Consider the following 21717-nt stretch of genomic DNA (forward strand, 5'->3'; position numbering starts at 1 on the left):
CATTCTACCAGGGGTATGGCTGTGTCTACTGCCCTGCAGAGGGGTGTTCCTATTCGCAACATCTGTGATGCAGCCACCTGGGCTTCAGTACATACATTTGTACGTCACTATTCCCTCGATTCCATCCGAGCACAGGATCTGGCCTTTGGCAAGGCGGTCCTTTGCTCTGCTATTTGATTGGCTATTCTAAATCTTGATTCTAAATTCTTTCCCTCCTCCTTGCTCTGGTACTGCTTTGGGAGTCTGTCATAGATATGGAATACGTCGGAGGACCCAATCCCCTCGAAGAACAAGTTACTTTCTTACCTGGTAACGTTCTTTCGATGGGATGGTCCGACGACGTATTCCATATCGCTCCCGCCCTGCCTTCCCCGCTGCAGAATTTCTTTTGCGATTGCAGCTTACGTTCCGCAAGGCTTTGTGTCTGACTGGCAGTTGACTAGTGTCACACGTTCTGGGGGAAAAAACTACAACTGAGGCTACGGGCGTCGTGCGTCCTACTTATCACATCGGATGACGTCGGACGTCGGAGGAGGCCCTCGGCGACGGCGCATCGACCTCATCGACGCAGGACGCAGACGCCGAAAAAAGTTTCCGAAGCAGCACAGCTGTGGTGATTACATGTCATATATATGGAATACGTCGTCGGACCATCCCATCGAAAGAACGTTACCAGGTAAGAAAGTAACTTGTTCTTCTCAGTGAATGGCTGGTGGCAGTGGTTTTGTTTCAACTACCATGATGTGTATTTACCACAGGCTGCGTTCACAGCTACAGTAAAGCACCCACGGGAGCCATTTCTTTGTAGTAGTACCTTCTTGAGATTTACTCTGCGCGCCAAACCAGGTTTGGTCTCTTTGTTCATTTTGCCTTTGGCCGGATACACGAGCGAAGGCCACCTCTGGCTCCAGTGTGTCTGGGGTAGGCAGGAAGTGTGGGAGGTGCCCGAAACTCCCTGTGCTTAGTCTCCTAGGAGACCCAAATGCACTCTGTGGTGGACTGTCCGGCAAGGACAGCCACCCTGCTGGTTGAGCGACAGCTAGGATGGAATGAATGGGAGAAAACTGCCTTCCAAGCCGAACGACTTGCCTTTTATTCAGTCAACCTCTGGACGAAGGAACCGAAGAAGAACTTGAAGAGGACGCCTGCTGCAACTCCTGGACTGTTGCTTTGCCCGGTGAAGCCTTGCAGGAGTGCCGAAACGCCAAGTTCGCATCGACTGAGAAGCCCCTGCATGGGCGACTTCTCCCCTTGAGTTGGTGGGACCAATCAATTCCAAAGTAAGCCACCTAGACATTCATCTCAGAACTGGTTGAATTTCCACAGAGTTGCTGCTGGAAACCATATAGCCAGGGAGAGGAACACCAGATTGTGTGCGTTGCTTTTAAGCTTGCCTAGAGCTTTTGGAAGATCCTCCGGACTCCCAAGCAGCAGGACTGACTGAGCCTGAGCCCCCTCAACAGAGTACGGGACCCCAGAAGCAAGGAAAGTCCAACTCGACAGCCAGGAACCGTGGTGTTGCTATTTGCAGTAGACGCGAGGAGCTGAAACACTGAACAGCCACTGAAAGCGAAGTTTGCCGGTTGCGTGTTTTGACCGTCCCAGTGCATTGCAGATGTCCCCTGACGTCCTCCCTCTTGTCCCCACAACTGAGGCCCAGAAACAGTGAGATCTGCAGAGCTGCAGAGGAACAGAGTCGTCAGCTGCATTTTTTTCTTCATTTCTAAGGTACTGTAAAGTCTGAGAGAATTTACCTCTTACTGTAGAGAACTTGCAACTTCTACAACTCACAAGTCTAATCAGCTTGTGGCCCTACATGTGATTCTTTATTTTCATCAAAGACTCCTAAGAACTTGTGCAAAGACTTTTCCATTTGCTTACCAGAAGTGCTTCATCCTAGCCAAGACTTTTGCCAATTGACTTTGGCTTTGCCTATTGAATTGTACAACTCTTCTTGGAGGATCCAAAAGTATTTGCCAGCTTAAGAATATGTGTGGCCTTTGTTGTTTTTAATAACCTTTTCCTTTTGCCAACTTCTAGAAGTATTGTAAATGCCAACAGTAAGAGATTATTGTCCCCATCACCCTTGTTATTGAAGTCACCTGTGGGTGTAGGTTGTGTCTGTGGGCCATCCTAAAAGGGTCTTTACTGATTTACAAACAAAGTGTACAGAATTGAAGTGTATTTGTGTGTAACTATTATATTGCTCACTTCTGAAGAAGACTTATTCTAACTGACTGATAAATAAACTAATACTTGTTTATGCAAGAAACCTTGGATGTAAGAGGTTTTTTTAATACCTGTAACTGTAAATCTCTGTGTAACTCCACTACAGCTCACATTGACCCTTCTTGAGATATGCCTGGCTGCTCAACATGCTACCAAAACTGTGTAGTACAAGCTTATACCAAAGGTTGGGTTTCCTATACTTGTAGTCAGAGTGGTGTGTAGTGGTCCCAGAGGATACTGCATACAAACTTTGCCTAACGGACACCAAGAAGCTTTATGCATGCTATATCACAGAGACTTTGAGGCAAGATGCGAGCTACAGACAGTGCTTTGAATATTATATTAGGGAACCTGGACTTGATTAAGTTGTCTCTCCCGAGTCCGACAACTTTAGTCTATCTCAACCTCCTGACTTATAGTAAAACACTGTAGAACTTGTAGGCTTTGGCACAAACTCCTACCTTCTTGACCCTGGCTAATAAAGATGTTGAACTCCATCCTCTGCTTCATGTGTTTTCTGTTGATCTCACATTGTCGCATATGTTTCTGGGAAGACTGCGATTTTGGCGGTTAGTCAGTGTGTAGAATCATCGTAATACAGGCTTGATACTCTGAGGCCCCTTTCCTGGATCTTCACAGGGATACATTGGTTCTCTGTACTGTGTGGACACAGAGACCTCATAGTTTTGGCTATAAACATTTATTCAAAATAAAAAGGCGTTGTAAAATGTTTCACTGTTTCCCTACCTCAACCTAAGCTAAGGGTCTGTCTGTTGTCAAGATGTCCAAAGCAAAAATGTCCTGTGTCCGTAATACTGTTTTGGCCTTCACAGTCTAAAAGAAACTCCAAGGTGAAAAGGATAATGTCTTTGGCCTTTTAAAGTGCACAAATGTTCAAGAAGGGAAAAAAACGTAACTCCAACGCAAAGGTTCCCAATGGATACAGTTTACAGTTCCAGGGAATTGCTACTTCCCCGGGGTTTCTCTTCACAATACATTTAAACTCCTAAGTTTGAGTCTTCCTTGGAATTCTCTGATTAACAAAAAACAACTTGTATATTGAACAACTTGGCTGTTGGTCTCAATTTCATAGGATACTTGGTGTACTCCCCTGCCAGGTTTCTTCTCTTTAATGTAACATTTTCTAAGTCTTTGCTTTGCCTGGTGTATTCTCTTATCAGGGCTTCTTCATGTAAATCGCTTTGTACTCTTGCCAACTTGTCTGTACCTGGTATACTCTCCTGCCAGGGCTTTTCATGTTATTTGCTTTACACATTTGTAAACTTTTCTATGCTTGGTAGACTCCCCTTACCCCGACTTTACACTTTTGGAAACTGGTATATTTCTTGCGTTAGTTTTTAGTCTTTTTTTTGATAATATTGGGTTTCATATTCCCTCTCATTTGTTCTAGTTTCCTTTCTCCTTCTCTGGCAGTGTTGCCAAAACGCCCCGGTGTCCCAGTTCCCCACTGCAGGACTCACTGGCTTCTCGTGGCGTTATTCGGTTTGTCTACGGTAGAGGGGAAGCAGCGTGGTCACCCGTCTCCACCTTGCAGGCTCACTGACTTTATCTGGTGGCTTCCATGATGTTCGCAGCACCCACTTGCCTCCTGAGGTTCTCTCCATCTTCAGGCGGCTTTAAGGCTGCTCCCAGGTTCCCGTGTCGGCAAGGAAGTTTCGTCTCTCCTTCCGCCCGCAGTTTGCATACAGTGAACCAGCTCTCACAATCCTTTGTCTTCTGCCTTCTCTCTGAGCAAGCAGGCTCTACAGACTTCTTGGCGCGGGGGTCCCTCGGTCAACACAGAGAGGGTGAAACTTCCGCAAGCAGCGTCTTCCCTGTCAGCTGGTTAGCGTTTATAAATGTCCCGGCAGCTAATATTCTCTCGCAAACACTAGAGCGCATCTTGTGCTTCTCGCCTTTGCTGATCCTCATTACTCCAGCTTTTTTGTATAGAACACGGGATGGTATTCTCAGTAGCTTCCATGGGTGGTTGAAGGGAGCCATGAAAATATTCCAATTAGGCATGGGGAATGGAAGGGGTATCCCTTAAAGGAAAAGAGGGATACTATGTCTAGTCTGTTGATGTTGGCTCCCCCCATGAGGGTCACCTTCCTCCATGTTGTCCTCCCTCATATAGCTGCCCCCAAGGTCATGAACAGGTAGCTGTTGCTGTCCCCATGCCACATGGGGAGAGATTCTGCCAGGAAAGGAGTGATGACGTCATCAGATTCCTCAAAGTACACTTCCAAAATATTTACCTGAAGTGATCTGAGTTTCACTTTCTTCAGGATATTTATTAATAATCTGGATGTTTGCTCTGAAGTTCTACTATGGACTCTGGTTCTAAGGCTGATGACCCATTTTGACTGGAGGTTTTTTGAAATAGTTTTGATAGAAACTCTTTCAGGTATGCTTTAAATTGTCTTGCATGTATGTAGGAAACTACACGAAACTAGACTGGATGTAGCAGTAAATGAAAGTTGCCATAAACTACTGCACTCCCAGATCATAGTTCCCTTTCCTTCAATTGGCCTACCCATGCCCCCCCCCACCCCAACTGCCTTTGTAAAAAGATCCCCATTTTGTCTGTGATAATAAAAGGACTGCCAATTGGCCCCGGCAGAATTCACAGAATTCGCAAGCAGGTGCTGCGAGGGGTATAGTTGCGCATACGCCTAGGCAGAAGTTATGCTCCTCCACATCATGCTCCGGTCCAGTCTATGATGGATATATTGACCCCTACTTCTCCAATCCCCCTCAGGTATGGAGGAATGTGGCCTATGGACACAAGAATTCAGAAGTCACTTTGGTGAGTAACCTACTTTTAATCACACAGCATCAACTTTTATGATCTGCTAAAAGTAAAGGTTATTGGCAGCACTGCAATTTTTTAAAAAGAGCATATTTCTGCCAAATGCATCATTACCGGTATCCAAGAACATCCGGAATCTCCAAGATCAACTCCTTTACCCAGAATCAAATTGTATTGGTTTGGTCCTTTCCTTTTGTGAGTGACCTGAGGCCTTTGGGCATGTGGTGCTATACAAGAAACGGACTAAACTAAAGATGGTAATGAGAATTCAACACATGTGCTAGCAATACTATGTACCAAGGTGGGTCAGTCCTATAAAACCAAGTGCACCACTAGAATGCCTTTTATCTGGCCAAATACGCACCCACTGCTACATGATAAAAATGTGAGACTGGAGTTTAAAATGTCCATTGATCATGAAAATAGAGCTGGAGTTAGCAGGATCTAGGCCAGTGAAGCACAAGTCTGGCCTTCAGGGTTACCTTGTTTATTTATAGGGCGCCTGAAAACCCTTGGGTAGCTGGGCGCACAGAATAACAAGAATGCTTAGAACTTGGTTACAGGTTGCATATTACAGGTTGTTGGTAACATAAATTGTATACAGTAATTACATTATGTACATTCTTTACATGTAAGAGTGGAAAGGTAACAAATTGTATACAGTAAATACATTATGTACATTTTACATGTATGAGTGGAGGGGTATGTGTGTCATCAGGTCACAATGCTCAGGGTCACCGCTTTCAGAGGTCATTGTGTCGAAGCCAGGTGCGGGTATGGTGGCTGAAGCTGTTGTAGGGCTGGTCCCTTCTTAGTTCAACTGGTAGGGCGCTCCAGTACTGGGCTGCTTGCACAGAGAAGCTATTACCTCCTGTTTTTTTTAGTCGGAATCTAGGGGTTTGGAGGCAGAAAGAGTTGGCCGTTCTGGTTGGTCGTGCAGTGATTTTTCTTATTATTTTATCCCTAAGGTATGGGGGGGGGCTGCATTGTTCAGACATTTGAATGTTAGTGTGACAATTTTGAAGGTGATCCTACCACTAATTTTTAGCCAGTTGTATTTTCTCCGCACATTCGAGATGTGCTCTCTAGCTGGGAGGTTCAGGGCCGTTCTGAGCGCGTTGTTTTGTAGGGTTTGAAGTTTATTGATGTATTTATTTGTGCCTGCATAAAGTGCATTGCAGTAATCCAGTTTTGAGAGGATTAGTGCATTGGCTAGGATAATGCAGCTAGCTGGTGAGAGGAAGGGTCTGCATGCTTTAATAAGTTTACCGGTATAGGCTGTGGATGAGGCCAGGGAGTTCACTTGTTTCCTTAGGGACAAAGTGGAGTCCAAATAGAAACCGAGGGTTTTCACCTCTTTGGCGACGAGGATTATATTGCCATCGATATTGAAGGAGCTGTAGTTGGAATCAAGTTTTTTTTAGGTTGTTGGGTGAGCCTAGTATGAGGATATCTGTTTTTTCATCATTCAGGCGGAGGCCATGGGTTGCCATCCATGCCTGAATGAGGGTGTACATTTTGTTTACTAAAGCTGTATCCGTAGTGAAATTGCCCGAAAGGGGGATGAGGATCTGGGTGTCGTCTGCATAACTTGTGTAGGTGACACCGTCTGTCCAATTTGTCGAATAGAGGTTTAGTAAAGATATTATACATCGTTGGCGAGACACAAGAGCCCTGTGGGACTCCACATGTTGTCTGGATAGGGTCTGCAGAGTCTAAGGTGGAGAAGACTTGCATGCTTCTGTTGTCGGGAAAGGATTGGATCCAGACTATGGCTTCACTTGAGAAGTGGGTGGCTGACGCTAGGTGTTTGCAGAGTACTGCGTGGTCCACTAGGTCAAAAGCCGCTGACAGATCAAGGAGGAGTAGCATAGCTGTGTTTCCTTTATCGTTGAGCTCGTCAATTTGGTCTTTGAGACCTATAAGGGCGGTCTCAGTGCCGTGTTGCGGTCTGAAGCCCGATTGACACGTGCCGAGGAGTTGGTTGGTCTCTAGGTATTTTTGGATTTGGAGATAGGCCACTCTGTCAATTATCTTAAGGAGGAAAGGGACAGTAGTGATGGGTCTATAGTTGGTGGGGATGGAGGGGTCTAAGGTTTGTTTTTTAAGCAGGGGGAGAACCCAGGACTCTTTTAAGCTACTTGGGATGGTGCTAGATGAGAAAGAGGCATTGATGAGTTTAGTGACGAAGGGGGCAAGGTCTCTAGCGGCATCCTTGATTATCTGGGCTGGGCAGTAATCGCCTTTGCAATTGGATGGTTTTAGTGAGGCAATGATTTTTTCAGTTTCATGTGTGGAAACGTTAGAGAATTTGAAGGGTGTTAGGCTAGGTTTGGGCGTGGGCGTGCTGGGAATTTCACTAAGAGGGAGCGAGGCTTTTATTATAGCAATTTTTGATTGTAGTATTTTTACTTTATTAGCGAGGGCATTTTGGATATTTGTACACCATTGCTTGTCTTTGGGTACGTTATCAGGTGGTGATATGGGGGATTCAAGATTGCGAATAGTTCCTTTGTATTGGAGCATGCTTTGGAAATTCGGTCGTTATAGACTTCTTTTTTAGCTTGGATGATTGCTTTCTTATAATGTGTAGCGCACAATTTCATTTTAAGTTTATTTTCAGCTGTAGGGGGGGTGTTGCCATACAGTTTCAAGCTTCCTTTTCCCCAGTCTCGGTTCTTTTAGATGGGGGGTGAACCAAGTATTAAGGTGGGATTGTTGTTTACTTTTACAGTTTTTCAGTGGGGCGATGGTGTCCATGGCTATGGCCATGGTGGTGTTGTATATTTTAACCATGGTGTCTGGGTCAGAATCAAATGGCAAGGCATTGATGGCTGGGAGGAGCAGGGGTAGGATATTGTCTGGTGTGATGTTTTTTCTGGATCTAGTGGGAACAGATGGTGCCATTGTTTTTTCAATTCTGGACATCTTGTTAAGTGTTAAGTAGAAATTGATGAGGAAGTGGTCAGTCCAAGGCTGGGGTGTAATTTTAGTGATAGTAGGGCAGTTGGAGGTGGCTACCCAGTCTAGTATGCTCCCTTTGTCCTGGGCGTTGGTGAGGACTTTTTGGGTGAGGCCATGTCCTTCAAGCATGGTAGCGATTGTTTGCGCTTGTTTGTCATTTGGGTCGTTAAGACCTAGGTTAAGGTCACCAAGGATCATTGTCTGGGATGACTTTTTTGTGTTGCCTGCTAAGGGGATGGATAATTCCTCTTCGAAAGGGCCTAAGGGCCCTGGTGCCCTGTAAATGAGATAAATAGTTAGGGTTTGTCATGGGGATATTGGTAATTTAGCGGCCAGGAGTTCACAGGATTTTAAGGTGGGCAGTGTTGTTAACCTTACATTCAGGTTGGATTTGGCAATGATGGCTAAACCACCACCTCTGGCGTTAGGGCGGTCTAGTCTTAGTAGTTGGTACTCTTTGGGTATTGCTAGGGAGAGGGCTGGACCTGCTGCATCATGTAGCCAGGTTTCTGTGACTGCTAGAAGGTGAAGGTTATCTAAGGTAAGGAGGTCAGCTATTTCAGTGGCGTGGGCCACGACTGATCTAGCATTGATCAGTGCTCCTGTTATGGAGATTGTTTTAGGTAGACAGTTGGTGTTAGAAGTAACCGGGATGGGTTCTTTCATTAAGGTGCTGGCAGGTAATTGTGGTTTAGGTTGCAATGAGCTCCTAGTCTGGTTTTTGGGTATGGTACGGCGATTCAAATAGGGGTTGCTAGGTAACTGCGGTTCGCAGAGGATGGAGAGTCTAGCGCTAAGCCTAGGGTTTCTGTGGAGAGTAGGGCAGGGTGCATGTTTAAATTGGTCCATAGTTGCCAGTATAAGCTGTAATAACAGCAGTGGGGCGTATGTTAATAGGGTTGTGCTAAAATGCATTCTGCTAGAGTTGAGGATGTATTACTATATAATATGTCGTATAGATAAGCGGGTTGAGAGCACAAGATCCTAACGCTGGCACAGTAGGCGGTCACTCGATTAGGGCACAGTGGACTAGGATAAGGATAAAGCAACTATTCAGAGGTTCTAACTTCGCTACTGGGCCAGTCAATAGTCTAGGCAATAGGCTAGGCAATAGTCAGTCAAGTGCTGTAGTCACAGATCGTAGTGGGCAATACAATGTGCTAACATGCATATGTTCACAGTGGTAAGTAAGCCTGTAAGGAAAGGAGCATGGTAAAATGTGGCCTACGAACAGCAAGAGGCACAGTCAAGAGGGCAAATGTGGCCTATAAGCGACCATAGGTACACTCAAAATGGCAGATGTGGCCTAGGGCAGAGCAACAAAGGCATATCATATAGTTCAGCTGTGTGAGTGCAGAAAAACATTTCTGGCAGGGGGGCTAGATGCGGTTTGCCAAAAGTACTACAGTATACAGCAGTTTCAGCACTGTAAGCAAGTCATACAGTTTGGCTAGCAGAATACTGGGAGCTACAAAATACAGTTTCATCACGTGTATACAAGCTAGGCATACTATGCAATTAGGTTAAGGTGAATATTAGGATGAGAAACCTTAATCAGATAGGCTAGATGGGAGGCAGTGCTAGGCTAGATGCAGATTATACTAGAGAGGCATTGCGCTTTGCTCGAGCTACAATCATGGTGGGCAATATTGTGGCTTGCAGACAAGTTACACCTTTACAGTTCTTTGCAATGAACGGATATGAGGACAAGCATAAGGTGCAGAGTGAACCTAAACTCTATTGCAGCATAGGTACTACTAATATACTAATAGATAGTACAGGTAGATACTGGAGCATAGGTATAACAAGGCAGTGTAGCGCAAGTATTCAATAAAAGAATTACTAGACTTACGGCGACATGTTTGTATCAAAGAGTCAGTGGCAGTTAGTCTTTGCAAGGGCTTAGTACCCAGTGCTGATGGTCACAGGGGTAGTGGACCAGAAAAAGGGCAGAGGTTCTGGGCGAACGGCGAGGAAGGCTGAGGACAGGCTAGGACAGGTATTGGCCTTGGTTGTTCTGAAAACCCAGGATATGTAAATAATGTCCTATTTAAATCCATTGTTAATTTACCTGCATCAATAGTCAAGACCGATGTTTTGGAAACCTGATCTGTTTGTGGCCATCAAGGACCAAAGTTGTGTATGCCTGTTCTATGCCCACAAGAAGAATACATGCCGCAAAGATTATGTTGCATACTTCGAAACATGTTTTCTGAATAGGAAATGTAAGGCAGAAAGTGAGAGAATGTGAATGATTAGAAAGTGCCTCTGCGTCAAAGTAAGGCACAGTGTAATTAAAGGAGAGAAAAAAAACAGCCATCAAAGTAGTCAAACAGCATGAGGATGTGTAAATGGAAGCATCAGGCTTTACACTTTGCTGCTCATGAGTGCTGACGAGAGTGTGGGTAGCCAGCATTTGGACTGACATCCTTTACAGTAGCGCAGTACTGTGATTTCTGTGCATCTGTATGTGCATCCATTGGAATTGGTCCTTGGTCAGGTGTTGAAAGAGCCATATTTTGAGAGATTTGTGAAATTGGAGAATTATGGGGGCGTTCCGAGCCGACACTGGGATAGAGTTCCAGAGAGTGGGTGTGTTAGGGAGAATTCTCTGTTTAGGCTGAATTTCCTAACCTAGTGAGTCCCGCAGCAGCTTTGCTGGATTTATGGGGTTTATTTTTTTTCTCCTGCCAAGAGTGAGACTCTTTTACCCTCACTCTTGGACATGATTTGAGTGTGTTCCTTTGACTCTAGATGTGTTTAATGGGCTATGGGGTCTTTTACTCCATAGGGCTTCATGTGTTTTTGTGATGTGTGTTACACAGCACCCTCAGTGCAGTAACACAGGGGTGTCATAATGACCCCCCAGTATAGACTCCATACCCTGGGACTGACTACTGTCTCCCAGGGCATGTAAAGTCACCATTGACTTTACTAGTCTTGAATTCTGAACAGAACCAGTACAAACCATCATATTGTGGACGTACTGGCTGGGGCAATTCGATTGCCCCGGGGTCGTCGAGGGGGCACGTTTCCGTCCCCCCTGATCGAGTTTTGGCTGGTGGCAGTGGATACTACTTTTTATATTCAACACGCAAATATTTCTCTATGGGATTTTCCCATTGTTCGAGGCTACTATCTTTATTTATTTAATTACGATAGCCTCGAACATACCGCCGGTTTATTTAATTATTATTAATTCTCCGGGTTGGTATTTTTTGCCAAAACTTGATTCTAAAATGGCGTTTGTGTTCTCTTCTGTGACTCCAACCCAAGTCGAGCCCTTTGTTCCACTTTTTGGCGGGCTTCTCTACAGAAGCCCTCCAAAGTGGTGCCACTCTGTCTGGGGTACTTAGGAGGGGTGGAGGGGGATTTAGGCACCCTGGACTGAGTTGCCTAGGCAACTCAAGTGGTGAGCCGGCCGGCTCACCACTTAGCATGTTTGAGTGACAGCTAGGCTGAGTGAATGGGGGTTTTCTGCATAAAAGCAGGGCTTTGGGGACTGGAACTTCAGAAGTTGCCACAGGACCTAAGAATCTGACGAGGGAGAAGCTGAGCCGACCTGCCACGACGACACCACCGGTGGAGCCCTGCCTGACCGTCTCACCACTTTTCCCAACGACAGAGGAGATCTTCCGCCGGAGGATCTGCTTCCTTTGACTGGTGGGGATAACCAGTTTCACCGTCTTTTCGCCTTCCCGACGCATCTCGTGGCCACCTTGCCTGTGTCAAGCACCCCGGCAACCGGATTACCACGTTTTACCACGACCGCGAAATAAAGGGTAATACCTTTAACCGGAAAACTCCACGGCTGGTTTCTTCCCTGGCAGTGCAGCGACCTTCATCTTTCCTCCAAGTCGAGATCTTCTCTTCCCCTGGACGACGAGACTTGCACCGCTGCCAGGAACAACTGCCACAGCTGGAGCATCCTTCCCACTTAAGTGTTAGGCAGAAACCTGTGCAGTTCCCTTAGGGACCACTCAAAAGATTTAAGACTACAGGTGTTGGCAGTAAACCCACTTGGTAGCAGTCTGTACCACTCCGATTTACCTGGTAGCTGTGGCTGAGCAGTCAGACTTCCCTCAAGTAGAGTTAGGCAGTATGCAAAGTATACACAATAGGCCCTCAGATACAACAATACAAGCAAACACTGACCAGAGCTTTGGTATCAAAGTATATAATTATTTATTTAACAACACACTGTTGAAAACACTCCAGCACTCTTATTGTAAAATATTCTAAACACAGTTACTATTATAATATATACACCCCTTTTTCCTTATCAGATAAGTCACTGTAAAACACCACTTATTTTCATACAGAGGTGAGCGCTTAACTAGATGGCACTCCAATAAGTTTGTGAGAAAGGGAGGGAAAAAGACAGAATATGGAAAGGTACACCATTCTAAGATTCAGGAACACTGTTAACAAGGCAGAAGAGCAAAAGTCACTGGTGAGCCAAAGTCCAAAGGCTGGGCCCACTCTTGGAGAGAGCAGAGCACAAATGCGCCCAAGATCACACAGTTACACTAGGCTTAGAAAGTCTTGCAGAGGGTTCAAAAAGAGTTTAGAGAGGCTTAGGAAAGTTTAGCCAGGGTGTCCCAGGCTAACCCAGGTTCGAAAGCCGGGGGCTAAATCTACCCCGTACAGTCGGTAACAAGGAAGCCAGGCGGGACACAGTACCTTAAGTGGGAAGGATCCTCGAGCGGTGGCAGTTGTTCCTGGTAGTGGGTGCAAGTTGCGTCGTCGTCCAGGGGAAGAGAAGATCTCAACTTGGAGGAAAGATGAAGGTCGTTGCACTACCAGGGCAGAAACCAGCCGCAGAGTTTTCTGGTTAAAGTGGTACCTTTGTTTCGCGGTCGTGGTAAAACGTGGTATCCTGGGTGCTTGGCACAGGCAAGGCGGCCACAAGGTACGTCGGGAAGGCGAAAAGACGGTGAAACTGGTTATCCCCATCAGTCAAAGGAAGAAGACTCTCTGGCGGGAGATCTCCTCTGTCGTTGGGAAAAAGTGGTGAGACGGTCCAGCAGGGTTCCACCGGTGGTGGTGTCGTGGCAGGTCGGCTCAGCTTCTCCCTCGTCGGATTCTTAGGTCCTGTGGCGACTTCTGAAGTTCCAGTCCCCAAAGCCCTGCTTTTATGCAGCAAACCCCCATTCACTCAGCCTAGCTGTCACTCAAACATGCTATGTGGTGAGCCGGCCGGCTCACCACTTGGGCCAATCAGGATGTAGTGCGACTTGTGTTGCCGAGGCAACTCAGTCCAGGGTGCCTAAATTCCCTTCCACCCCTCCTAAGTACCCCAGACAGAGTGGCACCACTTTGGAGGGCTTCTGTGGAGAAGCCCGCCAAAAAGTGGAACAAAGGGCTTGACTTGGGTTGGAGTCACAGAAGAGAACACAAACGCCATTTTAGAATCAAATTTTGGCAAAAAATACCAACCGGAGAATTAATATTAATTAAATAAACCGGCGGTATGTTCGAGGCTACCATAAATAATTAAATAAAGATAGTAGCCTAAAACAATGGGAAATCCCATAGGAAAATATTTGCGGTTGAATATAAAAAGTAGTATCCACTGCCACCAGCCAAAACTCGATCAGGGGGGACGGAGACGTGCCTCCTCAACTAACAGACCCTGGGGTAATCGAATTGCCCCAGCCAGTACGTCCACAATATGATGGTTTGTACTGGTTCTGTTCAGAATTCAAGACTAGTAAAGTCAATGGTGACTTTACATGCCCTGGGAGACAGTAGTCAGTCCCAGGGTATGGGGTCTATACTGGGGGTCACTATGACACCCCTGTGTCACTGCACTGAGGGTGCTGTGTAACACACATCACAAAAACACATGAAGCCCTATGGAGTAAAAGACCCCATAGCCCATTAAACACTTCTAGATTCAAAGAAACACACTCAAATCATGTCCAAGAGAGAGGGTAAAAGAGTCTCACTCTTGGCAGGAGAAAAAAATAAACCCCAAAAATCCAGCAAAGCTGCTGGGGGACTCACTAGGTTAGGAAATTCAGCCTAAACAGAGAATTCTCCCTAACACTTAAGGTACCGTGTCCCACCTGGCTTCCCTTGCCACCGACTGTACGGGGTAGATTTAGCCCCCGGCTTTCGAACGTGGGTTAGCCTGGGACACCCTGGCTAAACGTTTCTGAGCCTCTCTAAACTCTTTTCGAACTCTCTGCAAGACTTTCTAAGCCTAGTCTAACTGTGTGATCTTGGGCACATTTGTGCTCTGCTCTCTCTAAGAGTGGGCCCAGCCTATGGACTTTGGCTCACACGTGACTTTTGCTCTTCTGCCTTGCTAATAATGTTCCTAAACCTTAGAGTGGTGTACCTTTCCATATTCTGTCTTTTTCCCTCCCTTCTTCATAAACTTATCTGAGTGCCATCTCAGCGCTCACCTCTGTATGGAAATAAGTGGTGTTAACTAAGTCTTATCTGATAAGGAATAAGGGTTGTATATATTATAATAGTAACTGTGTTTAGAGTGTTTTACAATAAGAGTGCTGGAGTGTTTCAAACAGTGTCTTTTAAAATAAATAATTATATTCTTTGATACCAAAGCTCTGGTCAGTGTTTGCTTGTATTATTGTGTCTAAGTGCCTATTGTGTATACTTTGCATACTGCCTAACTCTTCTTGGGGGAAGTCTGACTGCTCAGCCACAGCTACCAGGTAAATCTGGGTGGTACAGACTGCTACCAAGTGGGTTTACTGCTAACACATGTAAGGGAACTGCACAGGTTTAGGCCTAACAGGGTGCATGACAAGAGAAGTTTGTGGGTCCTCTGTTTGCTGACATGTTGTGATTCAAGCCGGTTGGTTGATTTGCTGCACGAGGATCGTGTGCCACCAGATATGTGCAGCTTAGCCGCTAAGTACACTGGTGTGCTACTCATGACTGCCTTGTAGTTGATAAACGCAGTCTTGAACAGTATCCTTGCTTGGAGTGGAACCCAATGTAGTTGGTGTAATATGGGGGTAATTATTTCGGTGCTCCCGTAATATGTGCTGTAGGGTGGTGGACTGATTGTAGGGGCGCCAAGCGTACAGCTGGGAGCACTCAGGGGAACAGTTTCCCCATCGATGTGCGATACCACCATGGTCTGCACTGCTGCCTGGAAGTATTGTACTGGGATGAAGGGTTTGAGTTTTTTTCGAAGGGTAGAAATTCTGAGCCAGGCTATTTGGGCTTTCTTGGCTATGTGTTTCTACAAATCCCACATAACGTAATGGGCTGGGAGTGGCCAACACCTATGTCCAGTTGCCAAAATGTCTATTAAAATTCTATAACTTAGGGGTATATAATTCTTTTTTTTTTTTCTATAGCGCTAGAGACGAGGGCCGTGAGGCATAAGAGCGCTGAAACAAGACAGACAACAGTTACATGAAACCAAGCGAGGATGCCCAGGCAGAACTAGGAACTGTAGAGGGTCAAGCAACCAGGAATTATTCAAAAAGGATGGTTTTCAATTTTCGTTTGAAAATGGCAAGGCTTGGGCAGAGCCTGATGTCAGGTGGGAGAGTATTCCACAGATGCGGCATAGAGAAAGGGAAACAGCCATTCTGTACTAGGACCAGTTTGGCGTCTGGACTATGACCATAAAGGCATGAGTGTGCTATACAGAGAGTACAAAATTGGATTCTCTTGACGATGAGTAGCCATTATAGCTTCCTTTGTGCGGATGACACATGATCAGATCTGCCTAGTCCCATTACTGCTCTCACTGCATTGTTCTGCACCATCTGCAGACGATTGAGTTTGCCTGTACCCACACCCAACAGACTACTGGTAGACCAGCCGGTTACCAATAATGGCCCTGGTCACAGTGGCACATCTCGGTGTGTCCAGAAAAGGCCTAATCTGTGTCAGGAGTTTGATATAATAAGAGGTGTTTGGAAACCAGACAGCCAATATGATGCTTCATAGAAGGCTCTTGGTCCAGAGTGACTCCTAGATTTTTTATTTATTTATTTATTTTTAAGGTGGGGGAGGAGACAATAAGCAATTTGGATATGAGCATAATGAGCATAGGCTGCATCTAAAAGCGGCAGTTTAGGACCTGTGCCTAGGATCATAATCTCAGTATTGATGTAATTCAGAGCTAATCCATTTAGAGCCATCCAACAGGAAATGAAATTGAAGGTGTTATTAATGACTCCAGAGTCTGTTTTGTAGTCACCTGAGAGCGCTGAAGGAGTGTAAATTCCAGCTATCTGTTGTGTACACATTGTAAAGTCATTGGTCTGCTGTAGCTGTGTAGGAGGTATAAGAAGACCTCCGCCCTCAGCATTATGTTTTTGCATGCAAATCATTCTTGTATCCCTTTTCCTTTCCACAGGTACCTATCACATGTTTGTTCTCACAAACGAAGGGTTCTTCTGCATCATGTGTCTTCACCTGGCAAAAATACAAGAAGGTAAAATGAGTCTGTTCTTTAGCAAATATATGTTTGCTTTATGGTTCTTTTCGGTGTTTTAAAGACTGAACATTTTAAGCAGTGGCATGCATATGCTAAGATAAACTCAATTGGTTAAATTCTGATGCTTTATGGAAGATTTGTCTTTTGCTCTTTTATCTAATTAACATAACAGACTGTGTGGATTTTGTGCTGGCCTTTACAAAGAAAAGGTTCAGGAATGGAAGGCAACGTTTTTAGGCGAGATCTGGAGTGTAGATAAGTCATACTGGTCTTTGTGGGGGAGGGAAGTTATTGACTGAGTGACCATGTGTGGCTTCATTTTCATGCTTTGAAGATGGCCTTGACACGGATGCACATTACTCCTACGTCCCGTCCCCTTTCCTCCATACTTATAAGACATCTCTCCGTCCTGTGGGACGGGACCGGAGCACTTAGTAAAAAGCATCCCAAAAATGTTTTCAAAAATGTGTCCTTCCTTTCTTTCTGCACGGGGCCTGTAACCCCGCCCACCTTGGCTCCAACCCACGCATCGCCCATCAGTCCTTTTCTCCGCTCGTTCGGGACTGGACACACTTGCATCTTCGGAAGATTTTCTTCCCTTTTTTCCTTTCTGGCTCTCGCTAGCGATCGTATACTAGTCTGTCTATGTCGTTCAAACTAGACTTTCCAGATTGTTCATCGTGTCACTGTAGTTTCGCGAGGGCGGATCCCCATCCTCTTTGTTTAGAGTGTTTGGGTCCGGATCACCGTTGGGACTCCTGTTTTTACTGCGACTCCCTTTCGGTCCGGGCACTTCAACGTCTGTTGGAGCAGCGGAAGGAGGTGTTCCGATGAACTCCTCCTTCACATTTTCAGGCGTTCATCGACAAGAAGAAAAAACGCCCAGTTAGTTCTTTACTTTTCAGAGCACCCCAGCTGGGGGATACGTTTCCAGGTTCCTCTCGGGCCGGGAGGGGCGTCGATCGCTCTGTCACCGGGGTTCACCCTGAGGTGCCCGTTGGGCCTAATAATTGTACCAGAGTTTTCTCCAAGGGTCTCCGTAAGGGGCCTGTGGATACCGGAGCACGCTCAGAGGCCCCTTCTGTGGGGGTTGTTTGTAGACCCAGTTCTACTGAATCGTGGGATACCGGAGCTCGTTCTGAGGCCTCTCTGTCGGCTTCCCTCAAAAATAAGACCGGGGTGCGCCCCGAGGCCTTGGTGGGGCTTGCTTTTACCGAACAGACGTTCGAGGCCCGCGCGGATAAGGCTGTCGCCGGACGTGGGTCCGAGGTCCCTCTTTCAGAGGCTAAAGTTACCAACATTTCTGAGAGGCCTGGCAAGGCCTTACCGGTGAAGGCTGTTTCTCACCGTTCCTGCTCTTGCGGCGACACCAGATCTGTTGAGGGGGCAAAGAAGGAAAGCTCTTATTTTATCAGCAGTGCCGAGATCCTTCCTGGGAAGGCTGATTTGGCGGTTGATATGTCGCAGAAACATTCCAAGCCTTTATAGTACCAGCTCTGCCGAGGTTCCTTATGTTAAGGCTAAAGTTAAAACCCCTGATCCATCAACGGGGACCCCTGCCTCACTTCCTCACGTGCCGTAGTTCCCCTCAGGCGATGACAAAATGGCCCTCGTCCCGCCACAACCGTGGCGGCCATTTTAGGTGCTACCCCTACAACTACGCCATCGGCTTCAGGTGTAAGGCTTGGTTCCTTGGGTGAACATAGAGTCCCTTGTGCACATCCTTATCGGCCAGTTTATGATTGGAATGCCCGTATGCCTCTTCCGCACAATGTTTTGTTGCCTGTGGGGTCGGCAGCTTTGATTTATGTGGATACGTCGGTGGAGGTGCCTGTGTGGCACTCTTCCCCCGTTACGTCCCTGGATTTGCTCACCTCGTGAGAGGCCGCCTCAGGTTCCGAAGCAAACCCCGGAGGATGCCTTTTTCGGTAAATTTCAAACAATAATGCGTACCGACCCCATGAGGGAATATTTCAAAGGGCTTTTCAGGGAGATATGGCCACCCGCGCCTCCGGCTCCACCTGTTCCTCCGGTGGTTCCGCCTGCGCCTCCCTTGCCTGCGGTGCCTCCCCTGACTCTTCCGCCTTTGCCCCCATTGTCCCCTGTGGACAGGGCAGCGCCCGACACGGTTCAGCAGGATCCTGACCTGTCGGATGAAGCGCAGGGCGATAAGGACAACAAGGACCTGCCCCGCTCTATTAGAGCTTTTCATGACCGGGTACTGGACATGATGTGCTTCTTAGATGTTCCGGTGCCTGAGGCACCCGCTCCGCAGGAGGGTGTACTTTCTGGGGCGTTCGCCCTGTCTTCTTCGGAGCATACCGGCCTGTTCTTGCAGAAGGACGTTCTGGCCGAGGTCCGCAGGGTCTGGGGAAAGCCACACTCTGGACTTTTTGTCAATAAGAAAATTGACGCGAGATACAGGCTGCATTCTTTGGAAGAGGTGGCCCTGTCGTCTTGTCCGCCCCCCTCCTCCACAGTGGTGGCCGCGGCCACTTTGCAATCTAGGCCTGCAGCATCCTCTTCCACGACGGCTACTCAGGTTCTGGGAAAGGAGGACAAGCTCCTTGACTCTCTTGGGAGGAAAATCTTTGCCAACTCGGCCTTGCCACTCATTCAGGCCAACGCCGAATTGGTATTAGCGGGAGCTAACATGCGGATGTGGAAAGGTCTGTCGGAGTTTGAGGAGTTTATCCCGGTCGAGAAGCTGGAAGACTTTAAAGGGGGTCTATCCGACGCCAGGGTCTTGGCCCAGGATCTCCTGGAGGCTGCGGCTCATAACGTAGACACCTCGGCTCGGGGCCTTATGCTGGGGGTTGATACCTGTTGGGGAGAATTCTCTGTAAAGGCTAATTTCCCAAACCTAGAGAGTCCCCCAGCAGCTTTGCTGGATTTCTGGGGTTTATTCTTTTCTCCTGCTAAGAGTGAGACTCTTTTCCTCCCACTCTTAGACATGATTTGAGGTGTTCCTTTGACTTTGTTGGTGTTTTATGGGCTATGGGGTCCTTTACCCCATAGGGCTTCATGTGTTTTTGGTATATGGGTTACACAGCGCCCTCCGTGCCATAACCCAGGGGTGTCGTAGCGACCCCCAAACATAGACTCCATACCCTGGGACTGACTACTGTCTACCAGGGCATGTAAAGTCACCATTGGCTTTACTAGTCTCAAATTGTGAACAGAACCAGTACAAACCATCCTATTGTGGACGTACTGGTCGGGGCAATTGGATTGCCCTGGAGTCTGTTGTTTGAGGGGGCACTGTCCAGTCCCCCCGACCGAGTTTTGGCTGGTGGCAGTGGATACTACTTTTTGTATTCGACCGCAAATATATTCCTATGGGATTTTCCCATTGTTCGAGACTACCACTTTTTAAAATAGCGTCGAACATACTGCCGGTTTATTAAATGAATATAAATTCACTGGTTGGTATTTTTTGCCAAAACTTGTTTCCAAAATGGCGTTTGTGTTTGCTTCTGTGACTCCAACCCAAGCGCTTTGGGGACTGGAACTTCAGAAGTCGCCACAGGACCTAAAGAATCCGAGGAGGGAGAAGCCGAGCCGACCTGCAACAACGACACCACCGGTGGAGCCCTGCTGAACCGTCTCACCACTTTTCCCGACGACAGAGGAGGTCTCCAGTCCGGAGAGTCTTCTTCCTTTGACTGGTGGGGATAACCAGTTTGCCCGTCATTTTGCCTTCCTGGACCATCTTGTGGCTGCCTTGCCTGTGCCAAGCACCCCGGCAACCGGAATACCACGGTTTACCACTACCGCGAAGAAAAGGGTAGTACCTTGTAACCGGGAAACTCCGAGGCTGGTTTCTTCCCTGGCAGTGCAACGACCTTCAGCTTTCCTCTGGACGAAACACCGACTTGCACCCGCTGCGAGGAACAACTGCCCCCGCTGGAGCGTTCTTCCCACTTTCAGGTACTGTGCCTCGCCTGGCTTTCCTTGCGACAGATCGTTCGGGGTGACAGTAAATCCTCGACTTTCTAACCTGGGTTAGCCTGGGACCTGTTAACTAACTTTTCCTGACTTGATCTCCATCTTTTGTGAACTTTCTACAAAGGCTTTGGGCATAACCCCACTGTGTGATCCTGGACACATTTCACTTGCTCTCTCTAAGAGTGGGCCTGGCATTTGAACTTCCTTGCTCTCCAGTAGACTTTGCCTAACCTGCTTCACTGTGGTTCTTTGAAAAGTATTGAAATTTGTGTGCTTTCATAACTCTGCCTTTTTCCCTCCCTTTTTAATAACTTATTAGAGTGCCATCTTATGTTAAGCGCTCACCTCTGTCTGAAAATAAGTGGTGTTTCTCATTAAGACTTGTCTAATAAGTAATTAGGGTTGTATATATATATAATAGTGACTGTGTTGAATTTACTTACATCTTTGTGCTAGTGTAATTTACAAGTGTGTCTTGAAATAAATAATTATATACTTTTACACCAAAGCTCTGGTCAGTGTTTGCTTGTGCTACTGTATCCCTATTGTGTATACTCTATATACTGCCTAACTCATCTTGAGAGAAGTCTGACTGCTCAGCCACAGCTACATCTGGGTGGTACAGACTGCTACCAATTGGGTTTACTGCCAACCACCTCTAGTCCTAGATCTTTTGCAGTGGTCCCTAAGGGAACTGCACAGGTTTCTGCCTAACAATACCTCAAGGCAGGTGTGGTTGCATGCAACTAAATTCTCAAAAGAAGTGCAGGACAAGGTGTTGGACCTTCCGTTTGATGGGAAGGAGCTCTTTCATTCTACAACAGATGTAGAGCTCAAAAGATGAAGGATAGCACTCAGACAGCGAAGTCCTTGTCGGTCCTTGTTAAGACTCCTTTCAAAACCCACAGACCATTGTCGCAAAGTCGACCTTCCTCTGGCTTTAGAGGCTTCCTCGACCGAAAATCTTGCAGAGTGGATACCCCTGCGGGGAACAACCGCCGTAGGCAACAATGGACGTGGTTTTTCTCCCGCTCCTCAGCCTCCTCCTCAGGTTCAGGTGGCAATGCCAACGATGAACCTACTAAATGAGGGTTTTCCACGCTCGCACGTGACCCCGGTGGGAGGACGCATTGCATCTCATTGGGAGGCGTGGCAGACCATCACAGAAGACAGATGGGTCTTGTCAGTCGCTCGGGCGGGCTTCCGCTTACCTCTACCCCCACCCAACCCCTCAACCCTCCTTTTCAGCTGTCGGGCTTGCCCTCCCTCAAAGCCGAGGTTCAGAAACTTGGACCTCAGAGCTGTGGAACCTGTTCTCCTTGGGGAGCGA

The 21717-nt window shown here is 46.9% G+C and overlaps 1 protein-coding gene across 2 annotated transcripts in view; it reads left to right on the forward strand.

Moving 5' to 3' along the window:
- Positions 1 to 21717, forward strand: part of KNTC1 (kinetochore associated 1) — a 2501313-nt gene that overhangs the window by 233365 nt on the left and 2246231 nt on the right. For both annotated transcript variants that reach the window (XM_069619627.1, XM_069619628.1), the window contains exon 7: positions 16359 to 16436. In XM_069619627.1, the coding sequence (XP_069475728.1) occupies positions 16359 to 16436 (78 nt within the window). The remainder of the gene's footprint in view (positions 1 to 16358; positions 16437 to 21717) is intronic.

The sequence above is a fragment of the Ambystoma mexicanum genome, chromosome 10, assembly GCF_040938575.1.
Source record: "Ambystoma mexicanum isolate Mex_15411 chromosome 10, UKY_AmexF1_1, whole genome shotgun sequence".
NCBI lineage: Eukaryota > Metazoa > Chordata > Amphibia > Caudata > Ambystomatidae > Ambystoma > Ambystoma mexicanum.